The sequence below is a fragment of the Balaenoptera musculus genome, chromosome 6 (assembly GCF_009873245.2).
Source record: "Balaenoptera musculus isolate JJ_BM4_2016_0621 chromosome 6, mBalMus1.pri.v3, whole genome shotgun sequence".
In the NCBI taxonomy this organism is placed as follows: Eukaryota; Metazoa; Chordata; class Mammalia; order Artiodactyla; family Balaenopteridae; genus Balaenoptera; species Balaenoptera musculus.
Window position 1 is genome coordinate 103,945,705 of NC_045790.1, and position 24,568 is coordinate 103,970,272.

A 24,568-nucleotide genomic window follows, 5' to 3' on the forward strand; every position below is an offset into this window, starting at 1 on the left:
GGCCCGCCTGGACTGCTCCTTTTCCGTCCTCCTTCCGCTTGGGGGTGGCGGTGGGGGTGGGGGTAGGGTATGTGGTTCTGAGCGGACGTTTCTAGGCTGAGATACCAGCCCTGAAGCCCTGGGTGCCCTCGGCATTGCACATCATCTCCGGGCCTCAGTTTCTTATCAACCAAATGGACACACTTCTGGTGCTACTGGGTTTTAAAGGCTCAAGTGTCTCACGGATCTCGGGTGAAAAACCACCTTAGTGGTCGTCATAGAATAATTAATAAAATGTCTTGGCTGGAGCAGGAGCGGAGGAAGTAAGTGGGCGGGGGCCGAGGTGACAGCTGGCTAGAGAGGTGGAGCCAGGGAATGGGTGGGGAGGGGCGGGCCAGGCGGGCCAGCGCTCCGGGGCAGAGTTAGAGACGCACCCAAGGAGCAGGCAGTCCGCATCCCGCATCCATCAGCCGCCCTGCACCATGAGCCGTAAGTCCGGCCCCGGTGGCCCCAGACTCCCCTTTGCCTCCTGGTGGAGCCTTGAATGCCAGGCTCAGCCCTTCATCTCTCTCCCTCTGCAGGGCGGAGTGTCTCGCTCCGGTTCCCGCTGCTTCTGCTGCTGCTGCCGCCATCTGTCCTGCCAGCGGACCCCGGGGCACCCGCGCCGGGTAGGCGGCCCCTTTCCTGCCCCCGAAGAGCCCCAGGTCCCTGCGTCCCTGGCCTGGCCCCCACCCGCCTCTCCCCTCCGGCCGGCCCAGCTTCCCCTTTCGGCTCGCGGTGCCTGGGAGGGGGGAGGGGGCTGAGGCTGTCGGTGGGATGGGGGCTCTCTGCAGACCCCCGGGGGGTGTGGCTTTGGCTAGGACGCCACTGGGTTCTTTTCGGGGGGAAAGGGCAGACTGGGATCTCGGGCCGGCTTTGGGAAAAGGGACAGCTTCTCTCCAGGCCCTCACCTGTTCTGGGCCCCCAGCGGTCCAAGCTCATCCCCAACAATCCCGCTGTTTCCCCTGCGGGCCACTTTCGAAGGAAGCAACAGGCGCCAGGGGAAGGCGTGCTGGCGAATTCTCTTTCTCCAGCTTCTAACTTTCTGGTACCCTTCCGGATTCCCAGCCCCAGTGGAGAAGATCTCCTTCGGTGAGGACCCCGGGTACACCAGCCATTCCAGAGACAGTGGAGGTGAAAATACGCTTACGGGGCTGGGTTGCTCCCCCTGAGGTTTAAATCCTCACCTGTGAGGTCCCCACTGGGCAGATGAGTTAACTGAGGCTCAGGTAGGGGCTATAACCCTCTCAAGCTCACACAGGGCATGGTGGGCTCAGGGTTGGAAGCTGGATCTACCTGACTCTAGGCATTTTGCAGGGTCTTTCCTCAGAGTCCTCCCTGCCCTCCTCACCCGCTGCCAATGGACCCTGGTTTCATCACCCCAAAGAAGATGGGGAAAGTCAGATCCTGTAAAATTCCCACCTTCCTCCCCCTCCACCATGCATGTACCAGGTTCCAGGTGAAGGACTGCAGCTCCTCCTTCGGACAGCCTCCCTCCACCAGCTTACTGCTTGTATGTGTGTGTGTGTGTGTGTGTGTGTGTGTGTGTGTGTGTCTGTGCAGGGTCTGGACAGAGCTTCCTTCATCACCTAGCTGTGTGAGCTCTGGGTCTCCATTTCCCATCTGCAAAATGGGCTCAACAGAGGACGGTGGGGAGGGGATCTGAGCCTTCTGTTGTGATGCTCAGAGGAGAGAGAAAGGGTACCTATGTGAACTGGGAATCAGACCAGGTTTCCTGGAGGAGAGGGTTTGAGAGGGTGGCATTTGGAGAAGTCAAGGAAAGGATGGAGGATGCTGGGCACGAGCAAAGGTCTAGTTTGTGGGAAGAAGAGGAGGAAGACCCATGTGGCCAGCACTTTACAGTTTACAAAACCAGGCTGTGGGCATCTCTGTTGTTGGTGCTCACAACAGCCCTGCCAGGGAGATGTTAGTCCCATTCTACAGAAGGGAACTCTGAGGCCCAGAGGGGTGAGCCCATTTGTCTGAGACCCCAGTAGCAGAGCCGGGGCTGACTAGGCTGACCCAGTGGCCCTCTTTGTTAGCCCCTGGATCAGCCCAGCACTTCCTCTGAAGCCCCATTCAGCCCCATCCAGGCCCCCAGGGCACCCAGGGCTCACCCTGCCTGTCCTCCTGTGTCTGTTCACCAGTACTTAGTGTGCCATTTTGCTTTTAGCCTTTTCTACTTATCTTTATATTGTGTTTAAACAGAATTGTTTTCTTTACTCCACAAACATTCCCAGGGGATTGCTTCATGCCAGTCTTTGGCTGCAGCCTGGAGACAGAGCTGGGAGGAGCTCGCAGTCTGGTGGAGGAGATAGAAATGCCCACAGACTGTCATCCAAGGGGGTCAGGGCCATGACTGAGGGAAGCACAGGGGTGTGCGGGGCTCGGGGGTGGGGGGCAGTTATCTCTCATCCCTTACATGTGAGAAATTTCGGGAGGCTTCTTGGAGGTGGTGACGTTTGACCTGGACCCCGAAGGAGGTGGTGAGTTGGTGGAAATCCTGTGAGGTTTTACTATGAAACTCTGGAAGGGGTCTTCCTGGCAGAAACAAGAGCATGAGCTGAAGCCTAAAGGTCTGAACTGTGGGAGTGGAAGGGCGCCCAGGGAACAGTAGGACAGAGGCAGCTGCTGGTGGACATGGGCCTTTGGATGCAGAATGAGGAGATGGACTTGGGCCTCAGGGTAACTGGGAGCAGGAGAGTGAGATTGGGCGGATGACTTGGAGGTGAGACTGGAGGCTGGGGAACCGTTAAGGAGGCTGCTGCAAGGGTCAAGGAAAGAACGGAGGACCCGTTGGGTGTTGGGGCAGAAGGTTTGGGCTGCCTTCCTGTTTCCAAGTCTCTGGGTGAACTGAGGTCCAAGATGCCTGGATATTCAGGGGAAGCATCTGCCCTGGAAAGCCAAAGCCTGTGTTTTGTCCCCAGAGCGGCAGCAAAGGCTGATTCCCCCAGGAGACGAGGGCTGCAAGCTTACGTGGGGGCAGGTGGCGGGAGAGAATGTTGCTTCTGCGTCTCCTGCGATGGACGAGGTGGAGTCCGGCTTGGAGGACAGGGGTGTGCCAGGGCTTCCTTAATGCTCAAGTTCATCCTCTCCAGTTCCTGGACTTGGCTTAGTGCTCTCTCTTTGGCTAGGGATAGGGCATGACCTGGCAACCAGAGCTCCATGCCAGGCAGAGGGGCCTGAGGCCAGCTAACCCTGGCACGTGGGGCAGGAACCCCGCCTGTGCCAAACCCTCCTGCTGCCTGCAGCCTCCTATCTGCAGCACCAGCAAGGTCTGTGGGCTGGGAGAGGACTTCCTCTTCCAGCCATCGGGGCCTGCTGTGGTGGTGCCTGTCGGCTGGCCACTGACCTGGTGGGGTGTAGGGCCTGGGGCCCAGGTCTGGCTGGTCAGGGCCCCCTTTTTTTTTTCTCTTTGGCTGCCAAGCTCCTGGAGCTTCTCTAAATATTATTCTTAGGGAATTTCAGTCCAGCCTCTTTCTTTAATGGGCCCTCTTGCTGCCTGGTGCCTCCAAGTCCTGACGACTTGGTGTTCCCTCACTGTGCCTGGAGCCCTGACTCCTGGGCTGGGGGACATTTCCTTGCCGGATCCTCAGAAAGTTCTGGAGTCGGGACGTCCTAAACAGTTCCTCATCGGTGGGAATGTTTGCAGTGTGGGCTTGCTGATCAACCCCACCTCTGGGCTGGCTTGAAGACTCAGTGAGAGCAAGCTGCAAGGTTCTCTGCTGATGGGGCTAGGGAATCATATTGATGCAAATAACCCAGATATTTGGAGATAGATTGGCTTCGCCCAGAGTTGAGAAGAGAAGGGGAGTCAGAGAGGGAGGTTTTTCCTTAGAGCCTGTCTGTTCCCTCCCCTTCCTGGAAAACACTGAAAAATCAGGCCCAGAGGGTACAGGGTACTTGCCCAAGGACACACAGCCAGTGAAGAGCAGTCACTCTCCCACAGATCTTCGCCCACAGCACCTACTTGGCGCCTCGCCCTGTGCTGGGTGTGGGAACTCAAGGCACTTTAGACTCTGTGTCTGCATCTCCCTAGTTCTCTTTCTTGATGCTTTATCATACAGGGTGTCCTCCGCTGGGCACATGAAAGCATGTGGGATTTAAGTTAGACTGAAGGAAGGCCTTGCTTTGTGAATAGTTCCCAGAGCTCTGGTTGCAGTAGGGGATGGCGCTCCCTCTGGGGTCCTGGTTTCATTCATTCTGGATTTTCAGGTCCACCTTGAAGGAAAGGTGACAAACCTATCTCACCTGGGGTCATCCCCAGCCTGTGGAACAAAGTGACTCTCCCTCTGCATCCCTTCCCCAAGTCCAGGCATGGGCCCCTCCAGGAGGAGGAAGGGCAGGGAAGAGAAGGGAGTTCATCTTGGCTCTGCAACTTTGAAGGAGTGGGGCCTGGGCGAGTCTCCTCATCGGTGGCAGGGTTGAGGGGGGTGGCAGGGCTAGGGGGAGTCTCACCCACCCACCAGGGAGTGCTGAGCAGATAAACGAGGTAGATATGCAAGGTTGGAGGGTCAGCCAGAGCCCTGGCTTCCCGGCCCATCGTGACCGTGCAACTAAAGGGGGGGGGAAGCAGCACCTAGTCTCCTCTCTGCCTACCCTGACATCATGGGGCCGCCAGCGGCAGCTGCTATCCTTGCTGGGGAGAACTTTCCCTGCCCTGGGGCCGCCGGTGTTTATGGAAAGATCGGGAAGAGGAGGGAGGGAAAGTTGGGCAGCAGGTCTGGGAGGGAGGGACCTCTGCCCACGCCCAGCACACAGACTCTCCTGACAGGAGAGGGATTCGGGCAGGAACTTCTGCATCTGGGGACACAGCTCTGCTGCCTGCTGAAGCCCTCAGGCCAGACTTCAGGGCCAGCTGCGGGGGTGCTGGGGAAATCAGGGAGACCCTTTGGCCAAGCTTGGGCTGGCTGGTCTCCTCGCTGCAGTTTAAATTCCACAAACATTTGTTAAGCTCTGGCCACCGCATCTGGATTCCCTGGGTGGCTGGATCTCTCCAGGACGTGGGTTGAGCCCCAGCTGTGTGCACAGCCTCTGTGAGGGAGGAGAAAGTCAGGGAAAGCCCTTTTCCTTGGAGGCTTGTGGTAGAGCAGAGCAGGTCGAGCTGGAACGTGGAGCAGGGGCGAGAGAGAGCGGAGTGTGGACATTTAGGGGGCGGCTTTCTGGTGCATGTGCAGTGGGCAGGGGCAGGTAGATCTGGAGGGAATTTACTAGGGAGGAGCCGCAGCCTGGGTCAAGGAGGGAGCAGAGCTTTCGGCTTTGGGGCTGCGGGATGGGCTGCCACAGAACAAACTGAGTTCCTTTTGGGATCCCTACTGGGGGAGAGATGGGGAAACAGCCCAGAGAAGGGCTGCACCTCAGCCCCTGTGCCCGATGAGTGGTAGGGTGACCCGTTGGTGACAGAGGGCCTGGTGCGCCAGGGTCGGGAGCTGGGCAGCGTGGCGCCACGGGAGCTCCTGGGCAGAACAGCAGAGTGTCCTGAGCAGGAGGGATCGATGAGATCCCAGGTCCCTGAGCCCGCTGCACGGCTGAGCCTGAGCTCCCTGGCGTTTCTGGGCCTGTGGCTGTAGGAGGGGAGGGGGGTCCTGGCAGGCCCCTGCCTTGGGCCCCACCTGCCGGTCCGCCTGCGTTGGTCTGATAAGGCCTTTTTGTTCAGACTTCTTCCCGTGGGTTCCTTCTCTTTATGCCCTGCAAGGGTCACAGAGGTGCTATTGTGGGGCTGTGGGGAGTTGCCAGGACTTAAGCAAAACTATTTGCATGATCCTGTGATGTGAGGAGCCCTAAACCAGAGGTTCCTGCCCTCTGATCACAGCATCCTGAGGTGACTTCTCAGGCTCCTCCCGCCCGTTGCTATCCTCTTGACCCCCTATAATCAGATGCACAAAGAATCAGAGTTCCCTGTAACGTTGGCTCTGAGCCCAGTTAAGGAATTGTGTTTGCAGGAGGGACCTGGTGTTTTCTGTGGAAGGCCAGGGAAGGAGCTGCTGCCAGGACAGGCGCCCTGGGTCTGCAGGAGGCCTGGCTCTGTTCCTTGGTCTTGGCCGAGTCGCCACCTCTTCCCGAGCCTCGGTGTCCCTCGCTGAGCTGTGAACGAGCACTGAGGGAGCTCCAAGGAGTCTCTGACCTTGCTGTTGGAGAATCACTGAAGCTGTGGTTGGGGAGATCTGGGTTAGACACAAGGAGGGACTTCCTGGGGGGGGTTTCTCCAGGGGGTTGGTGGGGGTGATGTTAGAGCTCCACTCACCCTCTGGAGAGAGTTTTCCGGCCACGTCTCTCCTGTTCTCGTGGTGCCTGACCTCCCTCAAGATCCTAGAGCCCAAACTCCACCCTGATGTGAGCCGGGGCTGGGTCTATCAGGACGGGAGCTGAGACTCCCCTCAAACCCGTTCTCTGTCTTCCGGGTTCTGGGAAACATCTTTCCTTGGACTTGATAGCTGAGTGTCTGGGGGTGGGGTGGAAGTGAAGGGATGGGCAGTTGGTCTGGTGCCACTTGCTGGGTGACCCATCTGGGTTTCCCCTTATTTGGCCTCAGTCACCCCACCCCTTCTGCCTATAACTGGGCGTTGTGATACCTGCTCTTCCTTCCCTTCTGCAAAAATAAAAGGATGGTAGGTCCTGGTGCCCAGAGGTTGGGGGTTGGTCTGAGAACCCCTATCCTTTTCCCTTTACTGAACCCCACAAACTCTGCCCTTGGTGCTGAGCTGTGACTTGGCAGAAGGTGAATGCTCTAGAAAAGCCTGTGGCTGCAGTGTCTTATCAGCTGTTTCCTAGCCTTTGCTGTCACAGCCTGGGGCCTGGGCTCTTCTCCTGCCCCACTTTGGTGGCAGCAGGGAGGGAGGAGGGGACTTCCCCTGGTGGCCTGATGTGGGGAAGACTGGAAACCCAGAGCAAGGTCTGGAAACGGAAGGGCCAGGGGCTTTCTGTTCATAGCTGTGGGGACAGAGAGGACCCTTGGGGAACACAGGAGTCCAGTAAGTTAGGACAGAGCTGTGACTGGACTCCATGCCTCTGGGCCCAACGAGAGGTCACCCTGGAGTGGTCTCTGATCTCTGTTTCTCCCCACAGTGAACCCCTGTTGTTACTATCCATGCCAGCACCAGGGTATCTGTGTCCGCTTCGGCCTTGACCGCTACCAATGTGACTGCACCCGCACGGGCTATTCCGGCCCCAACTGCACCATCCGTGAGCTGGGCCTCCAGCCCCAATCCTTCTCCCCTGGGCTCGTCCTCCAAGACCCCCACTTCCTACCCTCACCTCCGGCCGTGGCCCTGTTCTCTTTTCTTGCCTGCCTTTGACCTCTGACACTGCCCCTGACCTGGCTCCAGCGCAAGCCCTCACTCCTGGCACACCCCACTCCCTGCTTCTGGGCTCTGCAGTGAGTTTTCACTGCCCAGCTCCGGCCTTACTGACCTCAGTCCCTGGTCCTGTCTCCTGTCCTCATGTCTGGTTCTGGCTCCGTCATGTGCCATCACTCCCAAGGTTCCATCCTTACCCCTGCCCCAGAGGTTCTACCCTGTTGCATCCTGTCCCTCGTCCCCCGTTCCCATCTTCCACTCTGGCTGCTTCCGGTCCTGCCAGGAGGGCCTGACTGAATGGCTCCCACTGCCCTCACAGCTGAGCTATGGACCTGGCTCCGGACTACTTTGCGGCCCAGCCCCTCTTTCCTCCACTTCCTGCTGACGCATGGCCGCTGGTTCTGGGAGTTAGTCAATGCCACCTACATCCGGGACATGCTCATGCGTCTGGTACTCACAGGTGGGTGGGGGCAGGGCCCTCCTAATCTAGGGGAGCAAGAAATCCTGCCACTTCCTGGAATTCTTGGCATCTGATAAGGGCAGGGGTTGGGGGCGGGGGGGTTCTAGGGTGCCAAATAAAAAAAGAACAACCCAGGGAATTCCCTGGCCGTCCAGTGGGTAGAACTCCGTGCTTTCACTGCCGAGGCGCGGGTTCAATCCCTGGTCGGGGAAGTAAGATCTTGGCCGCATGGGGGGACAAAAAATAGAACAACCCAAGAAGAGGTGGGGAAGGGGGCGTGTAACTGGGGGCAGGAACCCCTTGTCACCATTATTTTCGCCCTCTGCAGCGCGTTCCAACCTCATCCCCAGCCCCCCCACCTACAATGTAGCGCATGACTACATCAGCTGGGAGTCCTTCTCCAATGTGAGCTACTATACGCGTGTTCTGCCCTCTGTGCCCCGAGACTGTCCCACGCCCATGGGGACCAAAGGTAATGGCGATGGGGTGAGGGGTCTGGGCCTGGGGGTGTGTCACAGGAGATGCTTAGTTCTTCTCTTAGGGAAAAAACAAGCAGAAGAGCAGTTACTGACCCATTTCACAGATAGGTGGACCAAGGCAAGACATACGCATATCCAGAACCAGGGATGAGGACAGGAAGAGGTTGTGGAGGGGTCTTGCCTGAGGTCAGTGGCAGAGTCAGACTAGTGCTTCCATATTTCCAGGGTGCCTCTTTCCCTGAACCTTGTCTACTAAATGGGTGGGATCCTGCTGGGATGGGGGTGACTTTAAAGTTGAAATGGAGGAAGGAAAGAATAGTGAGCTATTTATTGGGTGCTAACTCTGAGTTTGGGTCTTTACTGATGTAAACAGTCTTATGTGCTTCATCGGCGCAGTTTACACATAAAGTCAAATTTTTTCTTTAGTTGTTCAAGACCCCCACTTGGTCTCATTGGCAGGGGTCTTCTTCCCAAGACCTTCTTCCTTATCCGCTCCTGATTGTCCTCAGACAGGGGGGTTTACTCAGTTTAGAGCCATCAATTCAGTTTCAAGTACACAAAGGAGAATACAGTCACATTCCTTAGGTATCACCTGTGGCTGCTTTCCTGCTGCATCAGCCAAGCTGAGCAGATGCGACAGAGACCACATGTTGGCAGAGCCTAAGATATTGACTATCTGGACTTGTACAGAAAAAGTTTGCTGACCCTTGGTTTAAAAGATCCCATCTCACCAGTTTTCTGCCAGTTACATTGGCACTTGTCAAATCCACTGCATAAAATAGATATCATTTGCCCTATATTATAGAAGAAGAAATTGAGGCTCAGAAAGATGGAATGACTTTTCCATGTTCACACAGTTAGTAAATGGCATAACCCATTTCAGACACAGGCTACCTTGCTCCACGGCTGGGGAGTCCAAGTTCTTCTGTTCGTTTGTTTTTTCTTTCTTTTTTAGGGGGAGGGGGGTTAACTTGTACAAAGTAGCAAACATACACAAAAGTTGAGAGAAAAGTATAATGAAGTCCTATGTATCCTTCTCTGGGTTTCAAGATTTGTCCACAATTTGCCAATGTTATTTCTTCTATCCCCTCTCACCTTACTTTTTATGGAGTTTTTAAAAACAGATTCCAGATATCATGCCATTTCACCCATAAATACTTCTAGAGTCTTTTGGTAGAGAAGGTGCAAGGGGCCATCAGGTGGGAGGGAGGTGGTCCTGCGGAGGCCACTCTGGGCTTCCTGCGTGGACCAGTTCGGTCTGGCGAGCCTGGAAGGCCCTGAGGCAGGAAGATCCAGACAGGAAGCAGCTACTGCTCTTTCCCACCTCCCCAACCAGGGAAGAAGCAGTTGCCAGATGCCGAGCTCCTGAGCCGTCGCTTCCTGCTCAGGAGGAAGTTCATCCCTGACCCCCAAGGCAGCAACCTCATGTTTGCCTTCTTTGCGCAACACTTCACACATCAGTTCTTCAAAACTTCTGGCAAGATGGGTCCTGGCTTCACCAAGGCTTTGGGCCATGGGGTGAGAACCTGGGAGGGGCTCGGGACTTCTCTGGGGGCTGCGCTTGGCACGTGGAGGTTGTTACAGGTGGGGCAGGACCCAGAGGTCTGAGTGGACCCTCTCTCTGTCTTCAGGTCGACCTTGGCCACATTTATGGAGACAATCTGGAACGTCAGTATCACCTGCGGCTCTTTAAGGATGGGAAACTCAAGTACCAGGTAGCACTGGGTCTTGGGATGGGGCGTTGGGAAGAACCTTCCACGGTCTTCCCTGGCAGAAGCTGTTGGTGGGGGCCTCCAGGGTGTCCTGAGATGGCCAGCTGTGGAAGCTGGAGGTGTGTGGTCGGAGGAGAGACAGCAAACCCTGGGAGAGGGTGCCAGGCAAGAGAAGCAGACGAGGAGCAGACGTGGCCTCTCATGTTCTCCTGGGAGGTGGATTTTGGGGCTCCATAGGAGATGAACATTTCCAGCCTGCATTTATTCATTTAATTATTCTACAATATTAATTGGGCACTGTGATGTGCCTGGCACAGGGGAGCAGTGGCCGTGATAGTTATGGGCCCTACCCTCAAGCTCCTCAGGGACCACAGATGCAAACAGTAGGGTGCTAGTTCCATGAGGACTTTTCGTCTGAACTCGCACTGTTCAATGGTGCTAGAGCCACATAGGTAATTAGCTCATGCACTTCTCAAATCCACTGCATAAAATAGGTATCATTTGCCCTATTTCATTGCTGTGAGCCACATCTAAGTTATTGGAATTTTTCTAGTGGCCACATTAAAAAAGGTAAAAAGCAACAGGCAAAATTGATTTTAATAATATATTTTTAATTTAACCCAATATATCCAGAATCTTATCATTTCAACATGTAATCAACATAAAAATTGTCAATAAAATATCTCACTATTTGTGCTAAATCTTCAAAATCTGACCTGTATCTTACACTTATAGCACATCTCAATTTGGGTGCCAGATTTTCGTTGGAGATTCTGATCTGCATTTAGATTTCATAAAATTTACAGTTGAGAAAGTAGATTCACATGTCCAAGTTGTTCTAGGCATAAAGACTTCCCAACAGCTGAGGTATCTGTTTTAAAATTTAAATCTAAAGAAAATAAAATTAAAAATCCAGTTCCTCATTCACACTGACCACATTTCTAGTGCTTAGTAGCTGCACATAGCTAGTGGCTACCATACTGGACCATGCAAATCTAAACAAACAAAAACCAAGACACAAAGTTCATTGCTGAATCTTTTAGGCCAAGAACAGTATTTGGCATATGGTAGGTCCTCGGTGTATATTTGTTGAGTGAATGATGACACTGCCATATAATTAATTACACTTGCGATGGCTGCCACCAGGGAGAAGCCACGAGAGTGTGCAGAGGATGGGGAAGGCTTCCTTAGGAAGTACGAATAAACCAAGAGTTGCATGAAGGATGAGGAGGAGTTAGGGAGGCCAAGAAGGGCACAGGACAGGCCAGGTTCTCAGGCATCGAGGCTGGAGAGGGGAAGTCAGCTTGAGTGAATTCAAGGGAGTAAAACGAGGGAGATGCTGCTGGACACCTGAGTGATTCCCGATGAGCGAGGGTCGTGTTAAGGATTTCTGATTTCTGCCAAGAGCAGAGAGAGGACTTGGAAGGGTGTTAAGCCAGGGTGTGATGCTAGATTTGGGTGTTTTAAAGGATTGCTCTGGCTGCAGAGCTGAGAACGGACTGTCTGGGGGGATGGAGCCACTTACGGGGGGAGTCAGGGTGGAAGATGAGGGTGGCTTGGGAGAGGGTGGCGGCAGAGGGGAGAGAGAAAGGGACTCACTTTAGGAGGTAGAATCCACAGGCCTTGGTCAGGGAGGCCGGGCAGCCACCCTGCGTGTTACGGGCAGCTGTCAGTAGGAGTGGAAGGGTGTCCGCTGCGCAGGTGCAGGCACCCGGCCCCTCCCCAGGTTACCAGGTGTCCCCATCCTGCAGGTGCTGGACGGAGAGATGTACCCGCCATCGGTGGAAGAGGCGCCTGTGCTGATGCGCTACCCCCCGGGCATCCCGCCCCAGAGCCAGATGGCAGTGGGCCAGGAGGTGTTCGGGCTGCTGCCGGGGCTCATGCTCTACGCCACACTCTGGTTGCGTGAGCACAACCGAGTGTGTGACCTGCTGAAGACTGAGCACCCCACCTGGGGCGATGAGCAGCTCTTCCAGACAGCCCGCCTCATCCTTATGGGTGAGGACTCCAAGCCAGCCTCGTCCTGGAAGGTCACGCCCTCTGTCCTGAGAAGCGGAGTGGAGGGTTTGGGGACAGAGAGATTAGAATTCTGAACAGGGTCCTTCCCCTGTGTGAGCCTCACTTTCCAAATCTATACTTTGGGAATAATGATGGTTGTAAGGATCTGTTGAGATGATGAATGGGAAAGTACTTAGCACATAGTAGGCCTTCAGAAAATGGAGGGCTGCGGTAGCTGATTATTATCTGGGTGACTAGCAGCAAATCTGATTAGCCACCCCAAATCTCAGTTTCTCCATCATCCCAGGAGCACTCAGGGACATCCTCAGCAGATACCCTAGCTTGCCTGGGCTTCGGGAATCCTTGATTCCTGCCCTGCATGCATCTGCCTTCCTGGAGGTTGGTAGCTTCTGGGTGCCTCAGGGACAAGATATTTTTGTGTCCCCTACAGGGGTGAGCCTGCAGCCTGAAATGTCGGATGGTTTTTGGCCTGGGAGCTTGGCCTCCCCGACACACCTGTCCAGACCGTATTCACTCTGAGTCACCACTGAGCCTCTGCCCCCGCCTCTGAGCATCACTGGGCGTGACTGTTCCCAATTATAGTGGCTGATTCACTGGTTCCTGGAAGAGCCATGCACTGGGGTTAGGAACGGCCTAAAGAATGAGAAGGGACTGGTTCAGAAGTGCCAGTATTATAGAGACTTTGATCAGAGAGGGCAAGTCTGTGTCTGCAGGCTGCCCAGCATACCGACTGGTGATGAAGCTGTGGCCAGAGGCGGGACTCCTAGGGCCCTGCACCTCCGGTGCTTCATTCAACCCTCCCCGACAGCCTTAGGACCCAGATAGGATTACCCTTTGCTGTGAAGATTAAGATGCAGAGAGAGGGTAAGTGAATTCTCCAAGGCCATTCGGTGCAGAGAGACTTGAACCAGGTCTGGCTGCCACCAGAGTCTATGCTGCTTCCACCACATCTTGAGGAGAGTGCTTTCCTGAGTGGGGAGGGGGTGTGAGCCTTAGTCTAATCTTTTGTGACGTGTGCGTATGGGGAGGGGATTCTCCCCTCACACCTCCACGTAGTGTTCCCACTTCTACACGTATTGACCCTCCGTATTATGCCAGGCCCTGTACCAAGCAGTTCAGATGCATTCATTGTCTACTCCTCTCAGCGACCCTGTGAATATTGTTATACTGGTATGATTCTAGTACACATTTTACAGATAAGGGGAGTGAGCTTCAGAGAGAGTAAGTAGCACAGCCCCAGCTCGGGTGGCTAGAAATGGTGAAGCCAAGATTTAAACCCAGGTCTGCTGATTGCAGTTCCAGTGGCTCCAAATCAATTTGCTAAAAGTCAATTTGTCTAATGGTTAGTTGGCCAAAATATCAGCTTCTTCTAATATCTAGCTGACCAGTTTTCATTGTGTTATGGAATGTTCCTTTTGTGTCTTCCCTGGCTCTTTGCTCTGTAGCTGGTTCCTGAGGGGGCAGAGGAATTTGATACATAGGAAGATAGGAGGATTATATTTGGGACGAGATTCACTTATGTCTCCAGTGTCCCTTGTTTGCTGCTGCAGCTCTTAGAATGGTCTCTTGGGAGCTTCCCTCACCCCCTTCATCTTAGGCACGCTGAGATTCCCTCACTAAGTTAATCTCTACGAGCCCATCTTTTGTGGTGTCTCCAGCCTCTTTTAATGGGCTGTGGGAAGGTGGCCACCCGAGGGTCACAAAACCCATCCTCAGATACTTCCTTTGTGTGTCCTGCTCAGCCCGGCCTGTGACGTCCCCAGGGAACATGGGACTAGCAGATGGCTCCTTTCTTGGGACATCAGTGCAGCCTGAGACAGAAAGTTCCATTTTCACGCCCCGTGACAAAAAGGCAAAGTGAAAGTGGCCAAATAAAATCAAACAACCATTACAATGGTAAAGAGGCCAAACCAAGCCCTTTGCATGAACTGGCCCACTTCCCAAGCCTAGTGGCTGAGTCCCTGTTCTCTGTTGACCCCATTCCCCATCCTTCGTCCCAGGGGAGACCATCAAGATTGTGATCGAGGAGTACGTGCAGCAGCTGAGTGGCTACTTCCTGAAGCTCAAGTTTGACCCGGAGCTGCTGTTAGGCACCCAGTTCCAGTACCGTAACCGAATTGCCATGGAGTTCAACCAGCTCTACCACTGGCACCCACTCATGCCCGACTCCTTCCGGGTGGGCCCCCAGAACTACAGCTACAAGCAGTTCCTGTTCAACACCTCCATGCTGGTGGACTACGGGGTCGAGGCCCTGGTGGACGCCTTCTCTCGCCAGCCTGCGGGCCGGGTGAGCCCCAGAGGAGCGCTGGGGAGGGCCGCTGGGCTCTGGGATCCAAACCCCAGTTTTCTGTGAAAGGGGGAGAGTGTCACCCCTACTGGGAGGTCGTGATCATTCCTTCATTCATTCTCTCGTTCTTTCATTCATTCAACGATACCAGGCGTTACTCCAGGTGCCGGGGATGCAGTGGTGAACCGGGTCAATGTGGTTCTTAGGTCCTTGTATTTTTGGTGCGTACACCCTAGGAAGGAACAACAGTCATGTGACAGCTAACATCGTTTGAGCACTTACTACATGTTAGGCACTGTACCAAGGGCTTTTCTGATGTTTTCAGAATTATAAGAGCATGTTAAGAACCACAGTACAGAAAGCCCACCATGCTCTGGGAACTCAGAGAGGGGCTTCTGGCCCAGAGTTGGGGATTGTGGATAAGGAAGTGATGTTTGAGCAGAGATCCAAACAATGGATAGGGGTCTCCCAGGGCAAGAGGTAGCGTTCGTGGCCCGGGGTCTCTGTGTTTCAGATGAAGGGGACAGCATGGCAAAGGCCCAGAGGTCAGAGCGCATGGCAATTTGAGGACCAGGTAGACATTCAGGGTATGGCAATATATGCAAAAGTGCCTGCACATAGTAGGTCTTTATTACATCAGAGGCCTCTGTATGGGCTGAATTGCCCCCTGCCCCAAATTCCCATGTTGAAGTCCTAACCTCCAATACCTCAGAATGTGACTGTATTTGGAGCTAGGGTCTTTAAAGAGTTAATTAAGGTAAATGCGGTCATTGGGTGAGCCCTACTATGACCGGCGTCCTTTTAAGAAGAGGAGATTAGGATATAGATGTGCATAGAGGGAAAACATAGGGGAAAGATGGCCATCTCTAAGCCAAGGAGAGAGGCCTCAGAATGAAACCAACCCTGCTCACACCTTGATCTTGGACTTGTAGCCTTCAGAACTGTGAGGAAATAAATTTCTGCTGTTTAAGCCACCTAGGCACTTTGGTATGGCAGCCCTAGCAAAATAATATAGCCTTTCCCTCTGGAATTTCTAACTCACTTCCTCCTAGATCTTCCCTTCCCTATGTTTGGAAGCTCCCATCTCCTTCCCTAGCTCCCCTCAGCCCCTGCTTCTCTCTCATACTTATCCCTCAGCCCTACCATGAAGTTGTGGTACCACATGGATTTAGGTTTCCCCCTGGTAATTTGACTGCAATTAGCATATGCTGCCGCCAGTGGGCAGCTGCTGGCTGGTTTACGGCCTCTGTTCTTTGTGGGGACACAGACATGAACAGAGACAATAACTCGTGTGCGGGGCTTCATGGTTTCCAAAGAATTTTCAAGCAATGTCCGTGGTGATGTGTGTGAAAAGCCCTGGTATTTCCTGGTACCAGGCAGAAGGGTCACAGAAGTGTGTGGATTCTCAGGATATCAAAGCGAGTGTGAGAAGTGATAAAACAGGGCCTCCCCTGATAATCCCCACCCGTGGTTCCATCTCGGGGTTACCGTGTGACCAACGCTGTGATAACTGCTTTGTATTCTTTATCTCGATTATTTTACCACAAGCATATCAGACTCATGCTTCTACCTTCCTCATTGTTGCATATGAAGAAAGAGAGGCTTAGCATAAGTAATTTGCCTACAGTCCCTGTATTTGTTTCCTAGGGCTGCAAAAGGAACACAAACCAGGGGGCTTTAAGCAGCAGACATTTATTCTTTTTCTTTTTTCGGAAGTTCAAAAAATCACCTTTACTACTGATAAAGCTGATTCTAGAAAACCTAAAGCAGGCTTTTTAATAATAAACCCCCAAATAGACAAACTTGGCTACCAAGACGTGGAAGCATGGAAACAAGGAAAGCCTCTCCCAACATCCTCCTGTCTCCCCAGAACAAGGAGTGTGAGAGAAAACATACTACCTGGTGTCAACTGAATTCAAGAGGGGCAGAGAGGGCAGCTTGAACGACGCATGCCTAGTTACTGTGCTCAAACTCACCAATGATACTAAGTTACTCCTCTTCTAATAAGGAGTGAGGGGGAGAGGTTGGAAAAAGATGCTGACTGTTAGGCTACTGGGGTTTCCTCCATAGACAAAGAAACATCCGGAAAAGGAAAGAAATATTCCCACCTTACACCTGAGAAGTATCACCTTTTATTCATTTATTCATTGATCCATCCAATCATGCATTAAACCTTTACTATACGTTACTAACATCTAGGCCATGAAAAAGATCAACCCTCAAACATTTCTCTAGAAAGCCCTTGTAGTTAACTCCCCCAGATGGTATTAATACCAATCAGAAATTTATTGTTGCACAGTTCTGGAGGCTAGAAGTCCAAAATCAAGGTGTCAGCAGGGCCGTACTCTTGCTGAAGGCTCCAGGGGAGAATCTGTTCCCTCCCTTTCCCTCAGCTTCTGGTGGTGGGTGACAATCCTTGGGGTTCCTTGGCTTGTAGAAGCATCACTCCAACGTGGTGTTCTCCCTGTGTCTCTGTTTCCTCTTTTAATCAGGACGCCAGTCATTGGATCTGGGGCCACCCTAGTGGAGTATGACCTTGATTACATTTATTTGCAAATAAGGTCACACATTCACAGGTGCTGGGGGTTAGGACTCCAACACGTCCTTCTGGGACACAGGCAAGTCAATCCACAACGGGCCCCACAGCTTGTAAATGGTTCAGCTGAGATTGGCACCAGCCTCCGCTGGCTTTGCCCCAGGGTGTATAACTTCACCCAACTATGCTTTTCCTCTTTCTCACCCAATTGTCCTTGTTTCTACCAAACAGAACTCTTTCTTTAGCATTATGATTATCAATTCACCCTGAGCAATAGATCTTTCTTTAGATGTATGCTCCTTTTTTTTTTGACAATTCTTTTGCATTAAGAATATCTTTTTGAACTTTTTATTTCATATTGGAGTAGAGTCGATTAACAATGTTGTGATAGTTTCAGGGGTACAGCACAGTGATTCAGTTATACATATACATGTATCTATTCTTTTTCAAATGCTTTTCCCATTCAGGTTGTTACATAATATTGAGCAGAGTTCCCTGTGCTATACAGTAGTAGACCTATGCTCCTTAACAGTTATGAATCAGATTTTTTTTTTTTTTGGAGCCTTCTTTTTTTTTTTGGCTGTGCTGTGCGGCTTGTGAGATCTTAGTTCCCCGACCAGGGATTGAACCCCGGCCCTTGGCAGTGAAAGCTCAGAGTCCTAACCACTGGGCTACCAGGGAATTCCCTTTGGAGCCTTTATCTCACCAGGTTACTTGGTTTTGAACCCTATTTCCCTCCCTTCACAGGATATATTACACCACCCCCTTGGTCTTGAAGTAAAACTACAAGTTTAGTTAAACTAAATGTGTTTATATATTACACTTTTCATGGCAAGATTTTAGTTCCCTCCCTGCTAGCTCACCACAATTCCTCTCCCAGGAGGCTTGGCAGAAAGAAGGAGAAACAGATGTAATCACCTGTCCCTGTGTGTAGCTTTATCTGGTCTGAATGGAGTGACTTGATACTCTGTGTTCCTACCTTCTAGCTCAGTTTCTCTTTTCTAGTGGTGGCCGGTTGCTAGGGATTCACTTTTTTTTTTTTTAATTTGCTTATTTACTTATTTTTGGCTGTGTTGGGTCCTTGTTGCTGCGCGTGGGCTTTCTCTAGTTGCAGCGAGCGGGGGCTACTCTTCTTTGCGGTGCGCGGGCTTCTTTTTGTGGTGGCTTCTCTTGTTGTGCAGCACGGGCTCTAGGCACATGGGCTTCAGTAGCTGTGGCACGTGGGCTCAGTAGTTGTGGCTCACGGGCTCTAGAGCGCAGGCTCAGTAGTTGTGGCGCAAGGGTTTAGTTGCTCTGCGGCATGTGGGATCTTCCCGGACCAGGGCTCGAACCCATGTCCCCTGCATTGGCAGGCGGATTCTTAACCACTGCACCACCAGGGAAGTCCCCGGGGTTCACTTTTTAATACTAGATGCTCAGTAAATTTTATTTAATCTCAATTCTGTGATATAGAGAATGGAAAGCAACAGAAATAAGTTCCTTAGCAGAATCCATTAAAAGATTAAACATCTTTGTTCTATGATAAAAACTGATTTGGAGAGTGACAGACACATGTCAGTTCTGCCAGGTAGAGTTTAAAAAATACCCTAGGAAAGCCATAAAGTTTTGGCCCCTCAAACTAACATTTGTCCATCCGTCTGTTTCCATCACTTGAAAGCTTAGAAACCTTTCTGCCTCTTATTTCCAGATCTGAAATGCCAGTCCCCTCTGCTTGAGCTCTGGACTGTGGCCGTGCTGGCCATCTCCTCTGCAGGGTCCTAGTTGCTGAACCTAATAGTTCCAGAAACTTCCTTAACAGAATGTTAGGGGTTCTCACCTAAATTCAAAGGGCTGGGGAACAGTGTGTCTGGTGAGTGACTAGAGAAGTCCTCCTGGCCCACTCCACACTCTAAAGATGAGGAAGCTGAGCCTCAGAGGGGGTCCCTGAGAAAGCATGGCAGTGCAGACCTAGGGCCAGGTTCCCAGCTTGGTGGCTGCTAGGCCGAGCCATCCTTTCTGCTCAGAAGGGACTCCTGACCTGAATTTCTTCTCCAGGACGATGTGGCCTGGCTCTCAGACCACAGCTGTGTTTATCTCTTGGCAGATCGGCGGGGGTAGGAACACGGACCACCGTGTCCTATACGTGGCTGTGGAAGTCATCAAGGAATCGAGAGAGTTGCGGCTGCAGCCCTTCAATGAGTACCGCAAGAGGTTTGGCATGAAGCCCTACACCTCTTTCCAGGAGCTCACAGGTGAGCAGCTGTTTCCCGGCCATGGCTCCTGCCCTCGAGGGGTTTGAGCTGAAGTGAAGGAGACATTGAGGAAACAGAACGGGTGATCCATATGGCCAGCACATATGGGATCTGAGGGGTGTGGGAGCACGGTGCCAGGGGTGGCGAGGGGTGGCAGATGACTGCTTGGGGAGGGAAGGTGGCTTCTCAGCTGGGTTTGAAGGATAAAAAGGGATTTTCCGGGACTTCCCTGGTGGTCCAGTGGTTAAGACTCTGCACTTCCACTGCAGGGGCCACAGACACGGCACAGCCAAAAAAGAAAAAAAGGGATTTTCCAGGTGAAGGATAGAGGAAAGAACATTCTAGGTGGAGGAGCAGAAAGTACAAAGGCACAGGGGTTAAAAAGAATGAGCCTAAAAAAAAAAGAAATAAAAAATGAGCCTATTCAGGAGAACAGTCCTAGGTATGGCTGGGTCGAGGTTAGTGATAGGAGGCTGCCTCAGACTGTGTGGAATCTTGGATTCTACGCTAAGATTTTGGGTTTTATTCTGCCTAGTGGTTCCTAAGTCCCATTTATGGGCCAACTACCTGAGAATCACTTAGAAAACTAATTAAAAATACCAAATCTGAGCTGTCTCTTCCAGAGATTCTGATTCAGTAGACCTAGGTGGTACCCAAGAATCTGTATGTGTGACTATATATATCTCTCCATACATATATGTATGTGTATGTATATACACATGTATGTATATGTAAGTGTATATATATAAAACACAAATTGTATAATATATGTATAATAAATATATGTAACATATATGTCTATATGTCATATATATATATATATATATATTTGTTGTTGTTCAAGATCCCCAGTTGTTGGGCAGCCAAGTTTGGGGACCCCTGTCCCAGACAATGGGGGTGCCACTGAAAGGTTTTGACCAGGGTGTGACATGACCCCTGACTGTGTACTGGTACCCTGTGGAGGGTGGACTTGAGGAGACAGGTAGGGACACCCCATGTCTGTCTCCCACGACTGTCCAGAGAGACAGAAAGAACACTGTCGCTAAGTCTCTATGTGATCTTGGACAAGTGACATTGCATCTCTGAGCTCCGGTAGAACGCAGGGTCTTGGACCAGGATAAGGCCTTGAAACCTGCCTGTGAAGGAAACAAGATGGGTAGCTTCTACCTGTTGTAATGATCAGGTAATTAGGGCACAGAGAAGTGGGGTGAGTTGCTCAAGGTCACACGCTGTTTGGTGGCAGATCCAGGCCCTTGACTCCATCTGCAGTAGCAAATTCCTTCCCTAGATGCAGCCCCGGAGCAGGGTCAGTCAGCCGGGCCAGATTTTAGGGCATGTGCTCATTTGCTCAAGGTGCTCTTCTGAAGTCCATTCTCCTCCCCAGAAAAAGGTGGACCTAGAAGATTCCCTCCCCAGATGAACCGTAATGGATGGCATCATGATTCTGACTTTGGCTTCTCCCCCTTGTAGGAGAGAAGGAGATGGCAGCTGAGTTGGAGGAGCTGTATGGAGACATCGATGCCTTGGAGTTCTACCCAGGGCTGCTTCTTGAGAAGTGCCCTCCAAACTCCATCTTTGGGGAGAGTATGATAGAAATTGGGGCTCCTTTTTCCCTTAAGGGCCTCTTAGGGAATCCTATCTGTTCTCCGGAGTACTGGAAGTCGAGCACATTTGGCGGTGAGATGGGTTTCAACCTTGTCAAGACGGCCACGCTGAGGAAGCTGGTTTGCCTCAACACCAAGACTTGTCCCTATGTCTCCTTCCACGTGCCGGAGCCCCGCCAGGAGGACGGGCCTGGAGGGGAGTGGCCATCCACAGAGCTCTGAGGGGACAGGGCAGCAGCATTCTGGAGGGTAGAGCTTACTGCTCATCATTCCAGAACGCTGAGGCCAGGGTTGATGGTCTTCAATGTTGGGTTTCTGATTTGGTGTTGAGAGCATCAGGGTGGACATTTAGAACTCTGGGTCTCTCACCACGATCTGGAATACTGTGGTCTTGTTTGTCGATCTAGAATGCTGAATTCCTGGTGAACCATCTAGAATGTTAGGAGTGGTTCTCCTTCGGAATGCCAGAACACTGGTTTCCTGGTTGATCACCTAGAATGTCAGATTTCTGGTTGATCTGGAATACAGGCATTCTAAAATATGGGACTCCTGATGGAATCATCTAGAAAGTTAAGGGGTTCTTATTTTGCGTCCTAGAATTCTGGGTGGTCCTCCAGAGTGTTGACTTTCTGATTGGTTATTCAGAATGTGGTGTTCCTGGTTGCTGATCCAGAACAGTAGCTGGTGTGCTAGATCTGTCCTGTCCTGAATGTCTGGAGCATTGATGGTTCATTTTCCTGTTCAGTGAGACATCCACAGAGCAGGGGAATCTAATGTCTAATGAGAATGCATTGCCTGAATCTGTGCCTGCACAGAGGAGGCAAGGAGGTGGGGTGTTCTTCTTGGGACCCCAACTGAGACCCTGGTCTGAGGATATGGAGGGAACAGGTGGCTTTTTCCAGGCCATTGATTGGAAGCCACCAGAGCTCTGTCGTTGCCCAGATCTTGACTCACGGCAGCTGTTTTTCATGAAGTTAATAAAGTTCTTTTTCCAAATTGCCTGCTATGCTTTTGATACCATCCCCAGAAGCAGAGGTAACACGGAAGTGACCTTTCTCCTAGCCACAGGCTAAATGTGCTGGAGGTTTGCAGCAGGAGACTTTCCACTGGGATCCCTGGGCCTGTCATGGTCTAGATCTTTCACTGCTAATGTTTCATCCCCCCCACCCCACCCCCCCATCCTGTGGGTTAGGAATTGCTTTCTCCAGGCTGCTCTCCTAAAATGCCTAACTCCCCAGCCCCAGGAAATGTAGCGTTCAGTTCCCACCATCTGATTAAAACAACTTCCTCCCTTACTGAGCATACAACAGAGACGAAAGGCATCTGGGGAGGAGAGCATTTACTCTGTGCCAATTTTACACATTTCATTCTCATTTATTTTCAACCCAACAGTGTGAAATAGGTGGTATAATCCACGTTTCAAAACCAAGGATACCGAGACTCGGGGCGGTTAAGTGACGTGCTCCACACGTGCCAGAGCCAGGTTAGGACCCAGGTCCGGCTGAATCTAGAGCTGTGCTCTTTCCTCCATCCAGCTTCTTCTTGCTTCCTGGTTTGACTCACTTCCAGGCCTAATCTTGCTTGTCTGGCTCAGGGTCAAAGGCGGAGGTGGGCTGTAGCCTCCGCCTTACTTGCAGGCTATTAGTTCAGTCACAAATATTTATATTCCTAACTGCCTACTACATGCCGGTTACTGTCATATGCTTGGGGCTACAGCAGGGAGTGATCAAGACCGATGAGGCTGCACAACAGATCGTTGTAGTTTATTTCATACATTGTACAGCATGGGGAATGTAGCCAATATTTTATAATAACTTCAAATATAGTATAATCTATAAAAATAACGAATCACTATGTTGTACACCTGAAATGAATATTGTAAATCAACTATACCTCAATTAAAAAAAATCTTCAATAGAGTTCAAACTCAAAAAAGACAGGTGGGCTTCTGCCCACATGGAGCTCACATTCCAGTGGGGGTAGAGCAGACGATAAAGAAGAAAACAGTGAAAGGAGAGAAACTCAGGTAAGTGTGATCTCCCTTCTAACTCATGCAGCTCTGCCCTCCCCTGCTTGACTCCGGAGCCCTGAGACACTTTGCCCAGCCACACAGATCCCAATAGCCAGCTACAAGAGAGGAGAGGACAGAGAGATAAGGTAAGAGATTGGGAAAGGTTCTTCATGCTCCCATTTTGGGCTTAGAGTTCCTTGTGAAGAACCATGGCACAGAAACAGTGGGGGAAATTGGGGTCCAGGCTGAGGGTCCCTGGCTGTGTCTACTGTCTTATGGTCCAGAAAGCCCTTGTTTCTCCTTAGTTGGCTGGGGACTACTTCCATCATTCCTTCCTGGCCCTGTTGAATTCAGAGAATGCAGTCCTTTCTTGCTCCCCTAGCTGTGCTGATGTGGAGGGATCCTTCCGGTGCCAGAAGTGGGTGTGGCGTGGCTGTGTCTTGTCCTTGCTGGACCGGTCTCTATTTCCTCTCTTCTGCTAATACCCCGACTTTACTGAGAATCCTTCCCTCTCTTGTTAATTTTAGTCTTGGTGGTTCCATCAGCGGCCCTTTCCTGGCCAAGAGGTGGGCCTGTGAATCAATCCTGGCCAATTAAACACCCTCTTCTTTTTCTTTTTTTTAACATCTTTATTGGAGTATAATTGCTTTACAATGGTGTGTTAGTTTCTGCTGTCTAACAAAGTGAATCAGTTATACATATACATATATCCCCATATCTCTTCCCTCTTGCATCTCACTCCCTCCCACCCTCCCTATCCCACCCCTCAGGGTGGTCACCAAGCACCGAGCTGATCCCTGTGCTATGCAGCTGCTTCCCACTAGCTATCTGTTTCACGTTTGGTAGTGTATATATGTCCATGCCACTCTCTCACTTTGTCCCAGCTTACCCTTACCCCTCCCCGTGTCCTCAAGTCCATTCTCTAGTGGTCTGCATCTTTATTCCCGTCTTGCCCCTAGGTTCTTCATGACCATTTTTTTTTTTTTTTAGATTCCATATATATGTGTTAGCATACGGTACTTGTTTTTCTCTTTCTGACTTACTTCACTCCGTATGACAGACTCTAGATCCATCCACCTCACTACAAATAACTCAATTTCATTTCTTTTTATGGTTGAATAATATTCCATTGTATATATGTGCCACATCTTCTTTATCCATTCATCTGTCGATGGACACTTAGGTTGCTTCCATGTCCTGGCTATTGTAAACAGAGCTGCAATGAACATTGTGGTACATGACTCTTTTTGAATTATGGTATTCTCAGGGTATATGCCCAGTAGTGGGATTGCTGGGTTGTATGGTAGTTTTATTTTTAGTTTTTTAAGGAACCTCCATACTGTTCTCCATAGTGGCTGTATCAATTTACGTTCCCACCAACAGTGCAAGAGGGTTCCCTTTTCTCCACACCCTCTCCAGCATTTATTGTTTCTAGATTTTTTGATGATGGCCATTCTGACCGGTGTGAGATGATATCTCATTGTAGTTTTGATTTGCATTTCTCTAATGATTAATGATGTTGATCATTCTTTCATGTGTTTGTTGGCAATCTGTGTATGTTCTTTGGAGAAATGTCTATTTAGGTCTTCTGCCCATTTTTGGATTGGGTTGTTTGTTTTTTTGATATTGAGCTGCATGAGCTGCTTGTAAATTTTGGAGATTAACCCTTTGTCAGTTGCTTCACTTGCTAATATTTTCTCCCATTCTGAGGGTTGTCTTTTTGTCTTATGGTTTCCTTTGCTGTGCAAAAGCTTTTAAGTTTCATTAGGTCCCATTTGTTTATTTCCATTTCTCTAGGAGGTAGGTCAAAAAGGATCTTGCTGTGATTTATGTCATAGAGTGTTCTGCCTATATTTTCCTCTAAGAGTTTGATAGTGTCTGACCTTACATTTAGGTCTTTAATCCATTTTGAGTTT

At 51.1% G+C, this 24,568-nt stretch overlaps 1 protein-coding gene across 4 annotated transcripts; it reads left to right on the plus strand.

The window, feature by feature from the left end:
- The first annotated feature begins 374 nt into the window (after positions 1-374).
- Positions 375-21,765, plus strand: PTGS1 (prostaglandin-endoperoxide synthase 1). 4 transcript variants are annotated; one of them, XM_036856303.1, is made up of 12 exons: positions 378-468; positions 561-647; positions 1,087-1,152; positions 7,084-7,200; positions 7,633-7,773; positions 8,102-8,245; positions 9,589-9,770; positions 9,884-9,967; positions 11,716-11,962; positions 13,984-14,270; positions 18,890-19,037; positions 20,508-21,761. In XM_036856303.1, exons 1-12 carry the CDS (start codon positions 462-464, stop codon positions 20,861-20,863), a joined length of 1,866 nt encoding a protein of 621 aa, XP_036712198.1. In that variant the 5' UTR covers positions 378-461; the 3' UTR covers positions 20,864-21,761. The 4 variants fall into 4 exon arrangements, with proteins under 4 accessions (XP_036712199.1, XP_036712198.1, XP_036712200.1 ...); XM_036856304.1 differs by lacking the exon at positions 1,087-1,152 and having other exon boundaries at positions 375-468; positions 20,508-21,637; XM_036856305.1 differs by lacking the exon at positions 7,633-7,773 and having other exon boundaries at positions 20,508-21,765.
- The last annotated feature ends 2,803 nt before the right edge of the window (positions 21,766-24,568 follow it).